General features: G+C 40.3%; 1 protein-coding gene across 1 annotated transcript in view; it reads left to right on the top strand.

Moving 5' to 3' along the window:
• The window catches only part of LOC131036177 (uncharacterized), a 119,942-nt gene extending 106,992 nt beyond the window's left edge, over window positions 1–12,950 (top strand). The window contains exon 5 of the mRNA XM_057968004.2: window positions 12,152–12,950. Coding sequence (XP_057823987.2) covers window positions 12,152–12,315 — 164 coding nt within the window. The 3' untranslated portion in view covers window positions 12,316–12,950. The remainder of the gene's footprint in view (window positions 1–12,151) is intronic.
• Window positions 12,951–14,167: the final 1,217 nt, after the last annotated feature.

Below are 14,167 nucleotides of genomic sequence, written 5' to 3'. Positions count from 1 at the left end.
ATTTGTCTAAGTGTTGAGAGAGAAATGTGAATTTTTGTCCGATTGAATATTTTGACTAAATTTTGACTTTTTTGATCTTTGATCCTGGGCGTTGGAAATGATTTGTTTTTGCCTTGTGAAGTGTTAAAATGTGAAAAATCATGTTATTTTGGCCTGTAGGAGCAAAATCGCTCCTGTCCCTCAGTGAAGGACGGGAGCTCTTTTCCAAATATCTCATTATTCCTGCAGAGTCCAGACAAATTTCGAATTGTAAGTGATGAAGAACGGCGAGATCTTTCCATTGAATATAAATTGAAGATTTTCATGAGCACCGAAACGCCTCCAGGAGGAAAATCGCTCCTGTCCCTCAGTGAAGGACCAGAGCTACAAATCAAATTTTGCCTTGTCCTTGCGAGATTTCGTTGACTTGATGATTTGAAGAGGTCCAAAGGAAGATGCTTTACCAAATGAATATAATTTGAAGTGCTAACACAAAGGAAAATGGTCCAGAATGCAAAGTTCGCTCCTGTCCCTCTCCAAGGGACCAGGGCGAAGTACCTTATAGCTCCCGTCCCTTTCCCAGGGACCAGAGCGATGTCCTTCATTGGGCAAAATCCAGGCAAAAATCAAGACAAGTTTACGTCCAAAGGCAAGGAAGAGCGTGAGATGAACTCATTGAATACAAATTGAAGATTTTTAAACGTCCACAAGGGTCCCAAAAGGCCTAGTTCGCTCCTGTCCCTCTCCAAGGGACCAGAGCGATTTTTGTTATAATTGATTTTCTTGCCAAGTTGCAGACGATATTAAGGCATGGATGAATGGAGTAGAGCATGACGAGTCCGTTGAATATAAATTTGGAACCTGACAAAATGAAATGAAGGCTACAAGAGATGGATCGCTCCTGTCCCTCTCCAAGGGACCAGGGCGATACAATGGTTATATTGCCTTTTACTTAAGTTTGAAACCGATCTAAGTCAAGACAAAGGGTGGCAAGGACATTTCAAGACATCTTCATCGAGCACAAGCACTCAAAGGTCATCACAATGGAGAGATTTACACTCTAAGACCCAGATCGCTCCTGTCCCTTGGGAAGGGACCAGAGCGATATCTACATAATGACATAAATTTCAAAAGACAATCAAGTTTCGAGCAACCAAGAGGGTCGAAAGGACATCATTTCACGTAATGAAGATGATTGCAAGTTGGTAAAAACAAGAACAAGCACTTAATGATGAACTTCGCTCCTGTCCCTCAGGAAGGGACCAGAGCGATGTTGGATATATTGGCCACTTCATGCAAGATTTACGTAAAGTCAAAGTTTTGCAAGGTCTTAGAGGGTCCATGGTATGATAGGAAGGTGATACACGAAGATTTCAAACGTAAAATAATCACCAAAATGAACATAGGGACCATATCGCTCCTGTCCCTCTCCAAGGGACCAGGGCGATTTGCCTTGGACTCTCCATTTTGTTTCAGATGCGTGCTAAGTCAAGACTTCATAAGGTCATACAAGGTTCGAGACATCGTTTGAAGATCACATGCAAGTGTTTTGAACGTCCAAACATTGTTAAATATGCTAAAGAGCTCATATCGCTCCTGTCCTTTGGACAAGGACCAAGGCGATCCCATCAAAAACACTCATATTCCTTCAAAGTCGAGGCAAAGCAAGGATGGGCATGGTAAAGGACGGCGTTTGGAAGACATCACAACGAAGATTGAAGTTCAAAGTTGCTAAGATTATGGAGAAAGACATGGATCGCTCCTGTCCCTCTCCAAGGGACAAGGGCGATGATCCCTCTAAATGTCCAAACACCACATGCAAACAAATGGAACAAGCGTAGAAGAAACGAGCAAAGATGATATTCGCTTCACAATGAAAGATCGAAGATCAAAGATACATATTGAACGTGAAAACATGGAGATCGCTCCTGTCCTTTGGACAAGGACCAGGGCGATGAACACCCAAAGGCACTTATGCGCACATGCAAGGCAATCAAATTCGAAGGATCCATCAAAATGATCGATATTGAACATGGAAAGGGAAGGAGATGAACGTTAAAATTGCAAGAAACATGACAAAATCATGGATCGCTCCTGTCCCTCTCCAAGGGACCAGAGCGATGAGGTACGTCCCTTTCATTTTCATGATTTTGGCGCCAAATAAACATTTTAAATTTTCCTTAAATGCTAAGTTCGATAAAATTGAAAATCCTATTTAAATTAGCATTTAATATGGCGTTGATCATTTATTAATTATTTTGCCTTTATTTAAAAATCGAAATTGATAATTTAAAAACGAAAGGCATTTAATTAATTATTAAAATCGAATGGAGCGCTATAACTGGAAGTCGGCTTTGTTATTTTATTGAAAATCATTTAAAAATGGTTTTATTTTTCCAAGTCGGCCTTGAGGGATGAATGCAATGCAAGCGCTATATATGGAGGGTGAAAATAATCACTTTCACATAATCATTTTTAGCCTTCTACATGCGATCTTGAGGAGAAAGAAGGAAGTGCGAGGCATATTTCAAGTGTGGAGTGCGAATTTCTATTCAAATCCAAAGGTGCGAACTATTATCCAAGGGGGCGCTAGTACATCCAAGGTGGTGCGATATTGCAAGACCTTCATTTGAGCGAATTTGCCAAGGGTTGAAGACTACGTCAAAGGTGCAATTGGAGATCACGTTCAAGACAAAGGTGGCGAAGTTGATTTCTTGAGGAGATAACGTTGACGATCATTCGTCCTCAATTTTGCCTAGGCGATATTTTGTCTTTTTTGCATTCTAGAGTTAGCTCTCTATTGAGGTATGGCGATTTGATTTTTTATTGTTTTATTTATTGATCGTCATATTTTAAATTTTGAAATTTTGAATCTCTTAGCTCAATCATCGTTGTTTTTTAGGAAATGATAACTCTAGAGACTTATCATGATGTTTCCTAAAAACTTTATCTCTCTAATCTATGTCATTTATTGCAAAATCTAGTTCTTATAATGAAATGTTGTGTAGGTATGGCGACCCCGAAGGCGGGAGCATCCACCAGTCGCTCAGCTCTCATGAAAGAAGATCAGAAGACCGAAGAAGTGGAGACCAAGATCGTGTCGAAGTGGAGCAACATTGGAGATACAAACTTGGGGAACTTTAGCACGAAGAAGTTTCGAGAGGTCCCTTACATTGGCAAGCCATCACCTATCGCCCGGAGAATAATAGAGAGTGGCATCATCAAGGCGGCCGGTTTTTCTCCAGCTATTCAATGCCACGAGTTGATGATCGAGTGTGCCCGTCACTACAATCCACAGTCCAGGACAATTGTGTCCAATGAGGGAAACACTTTGGCGTACCTTTCAGAGGAAGCTATAAGTGAAGCTTTCCATCTTCCAGAGCACAGGGACATGATATATAAGAGCATTGAAGGAGCCAGATCAGTGTACGATGATGATCCAGATGCTTGCCTAAGCATAATCAACAAGAACTGGCTACTCAAGAGTCGTCCCCGTCTAAGCAAGGTACCGAACACACCGCACCGGATTGATTTCCAGGAGGAATACAGAGATTTGATTACTATGCTCAACCGAGTTACAGGAGCACCTCATGCCTTCTATTTTGAGAAGTGGATGTTTTATTTCATCCAGGTGATTGTTCAAGGAAAGGGTACGATACATTGGGCTAGGATAATTAGTCATTGCTTAGACGTACAGTTGAGGAGACTCAGGGCTACTAAGTCCTTCCACATGAGTTCATACGTCATCTATGCTTTGATCAGGAGTGTTGAGTACGCAGGACTACCTCACAGAGGAGTGATTGGAAGAGGACCCGGCGAGGTCAGAGCTTGTGAATCCTATGCCTACTTGCATCATCCGCCAGGGAAAAACTACAAGTTAGTTAATGATACTTTCACGATGAACATCACAAGGACGTTGCAAGGTGGGATTCACAATAGATTATCTCAGGATGCCCAGGAATTCATCAAGAGGTACGGTGCTTGGTTCATTCAGTTTTCCAAGTTCACTTACATTAGAGTGCATGGATGTCCTTTACCTCCATACATGTTGCCGAGGTATCCGACAGACAGAATTGTGTTACTTGAGGTAACAAGGCAGTTGGCAGCATATGTGAAGGCATTCAGACACAGACATCAGAATGGAGTTCAGGTACCTATTATTTTGGGTAATTCAGTTGAGGTATGTCCTAATGTCTTAGCCATGGATGACGCAGAGAAGGAGTTAGCCTTGTATTCTTTTTCATCTTTTGCTTGGAGAAATAGTTTTGATCCACATTGACATTTAGAGGAGACGGTCGGTAGAAGATTTAAACATGAGCACCAAATTGAAGATTTTATGATGAACCTCCTAGATGATCTTGAAGTGAAACGAAAGATACATTCTAGATTGCCTTTGGATTTCATCAGGAAATGCAGGATTTACAGAGTGGCCGACCAAGCTCAGGACAATGGCAGGCACATCCAGTCTTCCTATGATAGAGAAAGCAAAACAATAAGGTTGGATTGGAATGAGCCCGAGGTCGTGGATTTAGATGATTTGATGGCACCAGTCTTGTCTTGTACTCGCAGATGGGTAGACGTTCAGCATCAGAAGTTGAGAGAACAAGGCATAGCTATGTCTTTTACTTTGGAAGAGAAACCAGCCGAAGGTGGAGCAAGGGTGAGTGAAGGCAATCCTAATCCTAGGAATTCAGGTGAAGGTAACCTTCGATGTGCCAGTGAGGGCAATCTCCATCCGAGAGGTTCGAAGAGAAAGGAAAGATCAGAAAAGAAAGAGCCTTCCAAGAAAAAGCAAGGTGCCAACAAAGATCAAACACCAGGTACTTCTTCCAGACCAGAGGATAGAACAATTCGAGTGGAAGAGTCCATGGAGTCGATGGTACAGAATGACAGACAGGAGGAAGGACAGGCACAGCATGTTTCGTCAGATGGATCTCTCCAAGTCTATGAGTTAGAAGAAGACAATGAAATGACATCTCCTCCCAGACAAGAAGAAATAGTGCATAAAGAGATTCAAGTTCAAGAGACAAGATCGAATATCCCAGATTGGTTGAAGGAAAGATTGATTAAGGTGATCGTAGTAGAGGACGAGGACAATGCAATTGATTTAGAGAGCCTTGTTGGACGCTCACATGAAGTAATAGAGAAGAAGAAGGCTACAAGGATGTCCAAGATGATTCGAGATGAGATCGGATCCAGAAAACTGCAGATAGCTACACCGGCAGCAGACAAATATGAGGGTGAGATCCTAGCAGAGGAATATGATATACAGACTTTTGAGTTAGGACCATCCACAGCAGAGCAGACTTTAGATGATGCCACCGATACATTTGAGGCATTGAAGGACAAGCTTAGAGAAGAAGTGGAAAAGAATAGAAAGCTTGAGAGAGAGGTCGGTGCATGGAGGACATATTTCAGTCACATCAATGAACCTTTGGGACGTTAGGATCCAGTTAGATCACCAGTGCAGGCATTGCCCCTTCAATCGATCAATGAAGCAGAAAGATTCAGGAACCTGGTCCAGCGTACATGTAGTTGGATGGATAGATCTCATACAGTGGCCATAGAGTTTGTTACAAGGATGACGAAGATTATTCATCAGGCTATCCAAGTTCTTGAGATAATCCACAGATTGATGGTAACAGTAGCTGCATTTGCCCATACCAAGGACGTTATCATCCCTGTCTTGAAAGTAATAAGACATACATCCAGAAGAATTTTAGCGCAGGAGAGGATCTTGGAAGGTGATTCTCACAGTTTATTTCAGTGGTCAACCTTACTCCATATAAAGAGTGTTCTCTTCGAGGACATCAGTGTTAGATGTGGTCAAGTTGAGGAGGTGATCAATCCGATCCAGGACAGAGTATTTGAGGTACTTCGTACCATTCTTGACAGAAGGATCGAGGTCGAGACAGATGTGGATATGCAAGAATTTGAGGATAGAATCAAGATCATCTTTCGCAAAGACGCAGATGTTACAGATGAACAGTATGATCAGATGTATGCCACCATGCTCCTGATTGATAGAACGAAGGAACTTGAACCTACTTGGGACGCGGCTCTTCTAGATGCATTCGATCAGATCATCCACTTAGAAGAGAGTATCAAGAATCTTCCCGAGATTCCAATCACAGAAATCGAAGGAATCGTGACAAAATTCATTGCATATGCTAAGAAAGAGAATTGGAAAGGGAATAGGATTCTAGATGAAAGGTTGTTACAGATGACATGACATCTTATTTCTCATTGGTTGATACCTCCTAGGTTTTTGTGCCAAATTTAATATTTGGCTATGTATTTAATATTGTTCAGTAAAAAGGAAGTCATTTGTAACAAACCCTAATTAGGGTTTAGGTGTCATGATCTTGTCCGTTGATTTACTTTCAATCTGGACCTTTCATTGTAACTGGGGATGCTATTTATACCCCCATTTTTCATTTCATTTGATAATAGTTAATAGAGTAATAGAGAGTCAATAGAGTATGAGTCAATAGTTGATGTAAGAGAGATTAGAGTTAGAAGCAATTTTATTTTGTAGCAAGATTGAGTCTTGAAGAGAGAAATTCAAGCAATTGTTGTACATGATGATTTGGAAATCAATAAAATATTGAAGTTATGGTGTTTTGTTGCAAATTTCTTGAGTTATCTTCATGGTTGTTTGATACACTTGAATCGTGCTCAATCGAAGTAGTTTGTTAATTTGAAAGACTAAGTGTGAGATTTGATATTTGGTAGGATTCGTAATCCAAACCACTAGCTTCTTGCTGATTGTAGGAACGCCTTGTGTGGTCGACTGGAGAACACTTTGAGTCCTTAATCTTCAATTATCATTGTGTCTTGGATATGTACCTTCGTAGTAGTGTCCTTGATCTTTTGATGCATTGAATACCATTATATTACCTTAGAAGATCGCACTAATTTCAATTGAGTTGTTATCTTATGGCAAAATTGAAGTTGGTTGAGTCTTGCCAAATCTCGTCCATACTAAGTCATTCATAGGGTTAGGCTAGATTAGACCTCTTTAAACCCTATCTTTTGCTTTTTTTTGAAAGTTCCTTTTAGTTTAGTAAAATCTTCGAGCTTTAGAATGCGTAAGACCCCTTGGAGGAAACAGCAAATCACATCATACCACTAAAAAAGCTTGTCCACACGTAGAGACCCTACTAAAAGAACCTTGGAGTCTGCCTAACTGATCCATTACGCGAATCTTCAGCAGTTAGAGACTATTTTCTCAAGAGAGGATAAGATGCCTATTGGTATTTTATTCTGTGTATGATTGTGTACAAAATACACGTCAACAGAATTGGCGCTAGAAGGAGGGCTCTTAGTTTCCGAAAGTTCGAAGTCCGAAGATTTTGAAAAGAGAAATACATTGCAAGCATGATCATGAAGTACAATGGTGTTGCCAAATGAAGGATTGAATCAAGTAGTGCAACCCAATTTGCAAGTAGGCAATACCCAAGAGGACATCATTTCCGAATTGAATCAAGTAGCTTGGAACGTAAGGAGAAGTCAAGTCGAATATAACAGAGTCAGGATCATCTTAGAGCAAGAGGAAGATAGAGCCGAAGAACATCAAAGGGTCATAGCTAGAAATCTTCGCAATCAAAGGAACCTACAATAATCCTTGCAAGACTTCACGCTGGATCGCATTGGTTCATTCTCGCCCGAGAAACATCAAAGGTTGTTGAGGTCCACACCAGGCATCAAGGATCTAAGTGAACTTCAGTTTACTTCCAAAGCAAAGCGAGTTAAAAGAGAAGACACTCCCAAAGAATTCGAACTAAGATTGGAAGGATCTCCTGAGTCATCACAAGTTCTTCAAGAGCAAGTACAAGCGGCGATCCAATCCAATATCCAGGCAATTTCACAAACAAAAGGCCAAGCTAGTTCATCAAGTTCAGCTTCAAAAGGTACGATGGCTCAACGTGCTCCACCTCCACCTCCTCCTCCTCATATACTCAATGGTGCGACTTGGCTAGTCAACAATCCATCACCGTTGGAATTCGCGATTTATCATGATATGCCGAAGAATCCAGAGCACTTTTGTTCCAAATTCAATGTCAGTGATTTCCATCGCACGGCAGAAGATCACATCAAGATGTTCGAGGACCTTCTTCGTAACAGACAAATTGAATATGGAGATGTGGCATGTAGGCTTTTTCCTTACTCATTGGGAGAAGAGGCATACTTTTGGTTTATTCATTTGCCTACAGGGTCCATCAGGACTTGGGACGCGATGAAAGATGCATTCATTGCTAAATTTGGTATCCCAACTACACCAGCTGAGTTATACAGACAATTTGTTGAAGTTCGAAGGAGAGAACATGAACCTATTACTTCCTTCAACAACAGATTTCACCGCGCATACACAATGTTACGTCCCCCTTATCTCATTGCAGATCCAAGAGAAATTTACTATGGAGCCTTAGATCATCTCACAGCTATGTTCGTAAGGACGCATCCGACTCCGAATGATCTAAATGCGGCCTATGCAAAGGCTATTGAAGTAAGTAAGCACATGGGACAAAATATCACCGGGCCACTTCTTCACATGGGACCTGTCGCAGCACCGAACCAGATGCAGGCGGTTGGTACGGCCTTGGCCAACCAAACTCCAGTCATGAATCCAATTCCGCAGGCAACTTATCCGAGCGTACAACCGGCAAATCAGTTGGTCCTTCACCCTGGAGCCCCAATTTCTCAAGCTCCACCCGCACAACCTGTGTACCTGCAAAATGCCACAAGCTCGTCAAGGACACAAGAAGAAAAGGACGAAATGAAAGAATTGATTGAACAAGTCAAGAGGCTATCGACCGAGGTAACCCACCTGAGGAACCAGAATAATCAGCTCCAAAGCATGCAAAGGATTAATCACAACCAAAATTTCCAGGGAAATAATAATCAAGGATTTAGAAACAATTACCAAGGAAATAACAACCAAGGCTTCCAGAGGAGACCTTGGAATACAGCTCCGAACAATGGAAATGTGGTGACACCCTTAGACAACCCACCAAATTCGCAAAGTCAAGAGAACCCCTCTTCAAGCAAAGTGTGTTTAGCCGAAGCAGCCTTGTCCAGTTGGTGCAGACTCCACAACACGAACCAACATTCCGAGTTACAGTGTCCTGAATTCAAGATTGCAGCCGACATTTTCCAACAAGAGATGCGTACCTCTAATCCACCTGAAAATCCTCCCACCACAGGGTACGAAATTGTTCCAACCACGCAATATGGTCAAGCCATGATCGTTGAAACCTGCAGATATTCACAAGAAGAAATTAGTCAAGTGCAAAATGGGAAATTTCCTCCAGAGTCGGCCAATGGACCGATGGTACCACCAGGATCCCAGTTTCCGCCAGCATCTGCAAATGGACCTGTTGAGGATTCAGAATACTACTTCCCACCATTGAACGACAGTGTCCTAGTAGAAGGAATAAAGGAAGTGTTTCATCAATCATCAGGAGGAGTGAACCAAAGAGTTTATCACAGGAATCAGAGGAATCCTGAACCTTTAACAACGTCGATCCCTCCAAACAATTTCTCAACTCCGCCAGACCCCCAAGCCAGCAACGTTCCAGAGTACCCGCAGAACGCGCAAGAATACAGACAAAGGAATATTTCACCTCCCGCGGGTAATGAAATGAAAAGATTGGCCGCCTTGGTATTGGATGAACTCAAGAAAGTCAAGGTAAGTCTACCACTCTATGAGTTGCTAAAGGTGTCAGAAATTAAAGATGCAAAGAGTAGCTCAAGCTAGCAGGGAGAGAACCCTTTGCAATGAGGCTTAACAACCTATATATAGCAAACTGGTCGCAGAGGAGAGACCAATGGTCAAGGAGGGGAACCCTTGACCTTAGTTTGCATAGAGGAATGTTAGTCAGGGAAGGCAAGGAGGTGCACAAACCTGACATGGTGTGCATGCAAGCAACCTTGCCATACCTTGACAAGGCAATCTCAAGAAGAAAAGTACTTCTAAAGGCGGATTGTCTAACATTCCAAAGTCAGAGCATGTAGGCCTGACATGAAGGCCATCAAGTAACCATAAATGAGTATGGCCCTAAACTACACTTGATGGCAATTTGGCAAAAAACATTAAATGCGCCCCTGTAGCTCCATGAATGAACGTAGACAAGTCGCAAGGGTTGGTGGAGCATTAAGAGCCTTGAGTGTTGATCACGCCATTTGGAAGTGTAGATGTCACTAGAGGTCAGACATCCGAGCTTGTCATAAGGGGAGAGGAGTCAAGAACTTGGGAATTTCAGGATTCCAGGTTTCAAAAGGCTTAGGAACTTAGAATTTCGGGATTCTGGGGTTTCGGGTTTCAAAAGGCTTGGGAACTTGAATTCTGGAATTTCGGGGTTCCGGGTTTGAAAAGGCTTGGGAACTTGGAATTTTGGGATTCTGGGATTCAAAAGGCTTGGGAACTTGGAATTTCGGGATTCCGAGGTTCAAAAGGCTTGGGAACTTGGAATTTCGAGATTTCGAGGTTCTGGATTTCAAAAGGCTTGGTAACTTGGAATTTCGAGATTCTGGGGTTTCGGGTTTTAAAAGGCTTGGGAACTTGGAATTTCGGAATTTTGGGGCTTCGGGCTTTAAAAGGCTTGGGAACTTGGAATTTTGGGATTTCGGGGTTCCGAGCTTCAAAAGGCTTGGGAACTTGGAATTTTGGGATTCCGGGGTTCTAGGTTTCAAAAAGCCTGGGAACTTGGAATTTCGGGATTCTGGGGTTTCGACAAGACAACACTTAACACTTCATAACCATTGGCCTTGTCCTTGATCAATTGGGGCTGTGCTAGTCCATGGAACATATTTCTGATCGGTTCTCATTGATGGACCAAGGATGTCATAAAAATGACTATAGTTTTCAAGCTAACAAGTCCAACATGAGGGCCAAAACACACAAAAAAAGTTGAATTGTTAGGATACCCAATGAAATTGCTCAAGGTATTGCTTTTCTGTTTTAGAATTGCTTGCATATGTCAGCTGATGTACCTAGGTGATTCCAGGACTGAAACATAGTACCTTTCCACAGGACATCTGATTCCAATTCCGATTCTGAAACATTTCAATTCCAATTTCAGGCAGTTTCCAAGATGATTCAGTAAAAGTTGCACATGTTTTTGCATCTTCTAAATTTTGTGATATTTTCTCTTCTTTTTTTCTTGATTCTCTGTTTTGAATTTGACAATGGCAGTCCTCAGCTTGTTTATCTGCTTTTTGCCCCTTCATCTTTTCACCACTATAGATTAAAGATTTGATTATGATAGTTTAAAGCTTGTTTATCTGCCTTATCTTGCTATTTTGATTTGAAAATTCTTTTCCTTGTTGGTGCCATTTTTGGATGAACATGCCTATTCAATTAGGTTTTATGCACTAGTGTTGCCTCAATTTTCACCGTGTAAGAAGATTTTCCAGTCCATTAGGGAATATATTAGGAACACTGCATTTCACAGGCCTTCTTAATGAATTGTCCAAGTTCAGTTTGGATCTGACTGGGCATAACTTGTTTCTGGTTGCTTGAAAGCCTATTTCCTGAAGGTTATCTGCAATTGGTTGATTCCGACTTCCCTAATGCATGTGATGGCCAGCTAATCCTTCCAAAAACCTGGTTCTGTTCTGATTATGGTCTACATTAGTTTTTCACTTTCTGCCTCAAATATTTTGCTAGTCTCTGCAATATTGTCATCTTCTTTGAAATGTTTCAATGTAAAGAGAAAGGATGATTGAAGCAAAGCATTATGTAAACAATAAATAGGTTGATGATTAATGATCTGGTATAAATTGAAATAGATCTTAAAGAAGGCAAGCAAATTGTAAAATTTGGTGATCATTTGAAATGTATCAATGTTAGAGAGAGGAAATTTGAAGGAAGAGGAGCTGTTTAAATAGGATAATGAATCAATGATTTATGATTGGGTTGTGTAAATAGAAATTGGATTGTAAAGGTGGATAAATTCTGACAAAATTTGGTCTTTTGGTCTGTCTAATTAAGTTAATTTTGTCACTTCTTGCTGTGAGTTCAAAATTTTGGTGCTTAATATGATACTTGAAAAAAGATGAAGCACATCCATTAAGTTTACAGATTTGGTACTTAATTTTATACTTGAAAAAAGGTGAAGACCATCCATTATTCGTGATTCTCATAGTTGTCAATTTATTTTGACTGCAGAAGTAGCAGCAAAGGGAGGACGGCTAAAGCAATTTCTGTCTAAACTTTCCTCCAGGTTTAAAGGAAAGTCACAAGACTCAGCTTCATCAGGCTTAAAGCTCCATAAAGTTTTCTTGGTGGTTTTAGTTGCAGTTTTATTGCATTTTTATTTAAGTTCCAAATAAAACATTGCTCCAGTTGTTGATCCTGGATTCTACAAAAGAGTTAGAAAGAGCAGAAAAAACTGCATTTGTTTTCTTGATGGTTGATTAGACTATTGGTCTAAACTAAAGCAGTTTTTCTACTGGTTTGATGCGGTTGGATTAAATTTCATCTATATACAGTACATGGACATTCCATGCAATGTTGGGAATATCAGCTGGTGAGAAGAAAAGTATGAGTCTCTACAATCGGCCATGTACGATATGCTCTGTGTGCAGTTTAATTTTATTTATCTTTTCCAGGTTGGCAGATAGAGACAAGAGGAACGTAAATAAGATGACATCCATACTGTGTACTTGAAGAGAATGACAAAGAAGTCGACTCTTAGTTATGACCTGGAACAAGGGTTGTCTTGAAAATATTTGTGCTTTGTTTGAATTACCTATGAGAAAGAATTGACCCATAAACGTTTAACAGGATGAAAAAGAATCAGTATGCACAAACATTTAAGAGGGATGGTGATTCAATGTGTGATTTAAGCAAAGAAATGGCAAGAAGACATGAGAAAATCAGCATTTCAATGCCATATCTAATGTCAAGGACATTCTGTTGAAATAAATAACACTTTTTAATGAAGCTCATATTATTGTATGTGTTATATTAGAGCCACTAGATATTACAAGAAAATTAATTATCGTTAGCATTTCATTAGTTATGATATTGTGTAAATACTGATGCACAACTTGACAGTCTGTAATTGTATGTGAAATTTGGTCTATCAGCATTTGTTACTGATATTGTTTCGGGGCTAGTGTTCTCCAGTACCATGCCTACATATTCGAGTAATAACATCTAAGATCTGTGTGCTAATGTCAGGATAAACCAAGCATGGACACTGTTTATGTAGAATAATGGATGAGACTCCTGCCAACAAGGAAACTCTTTGATGCAGCACTTTTCAAAGCTGCCCCTATACTGCTTGGGTCGGTTTTAGGTGTGCCCACAAACACTGTAAATATGGAAGATGCTATGATCAATAACAAAAAGAAAATCTCCAGGGCACCCTGGATTCTCAGGATGATACTGCTCAGGACTATTTGGGTTAAGTGTAAAAGAAGCATCTCTCACTCTTCTTCACATTTCATCTAGGGTTTGATGTTCATGTGTCTCGCATTTTTGCCTAACGGGATATGGGGGTTAATAGCTATTTCAGTTTTTGTCTTTTATCAGTGACATACTTATTTTAGGTCTTTTCTTCAGTTTCAAGTTTCAACAGTTCTATGTAGCTTTAGTTTTTTGATTTCAGATGGATTTGCATAGCTTTTGGATGATAAACTGTAACATAAATTTATGTACGGAAGGACTCTTTAGCTTCAGTCACTCTGCTTTTTGTAACTTTTGCAATTTCTATATTTATATATAGCACTAAGGACAAGTTTCATTTTCCTGTGGTTGGATTAAAAAATTAGAAAAACAATGAGGTAAAAGATTAGTGAGGTCTGCTATAAAGCCACCAAGCTGCCTAATTGTTGGCATCGAAAGTTTGGAGTCTGATTTAGAGTTCGAGTCTTAGGCTTTTACAGACCTATGCTCTTATTCTGTGCTTAGTGTGATCTGATTAATCGGATATTTGTAAAATTTAATGTGTGAAACTCTATGCTGTGAGCTGTATTTAGTATCAGTCACTTAGTTGTCTGCTTTTTGTAACTTTTGCAATTTCTATATTAATATATAGTACTTTATTTATTGAGAAAAGAACACTGCTTATGATACAAGAAAAATATGGAGAATAATGTGGACAAGTACCATGAGAAAAATAATTTGGATAGAGAGTATTCAAACAATAAAATAACTATGTTGCATCCAGTTTCCTGG

This window comes from Cryptomeria japonica, chromosome 10 (genome assembly GCF_030272615.1).
Source record: "Cryptomeria japonica chromosome 10, Sugi_1.0, whole genome shotgun sequence".
NCBI lineage: Eukaryota > Viridiplantae > Streptophyta > Pinopsida > Cupressales > Cupressaceae > Cryptomeria > Cryptomeria japonica.
The sequence above is the reverse complement of the archived record's forward strand: the minus strand, read 5'-3'. Positions and strand labels throughout refer to the sequence as shown.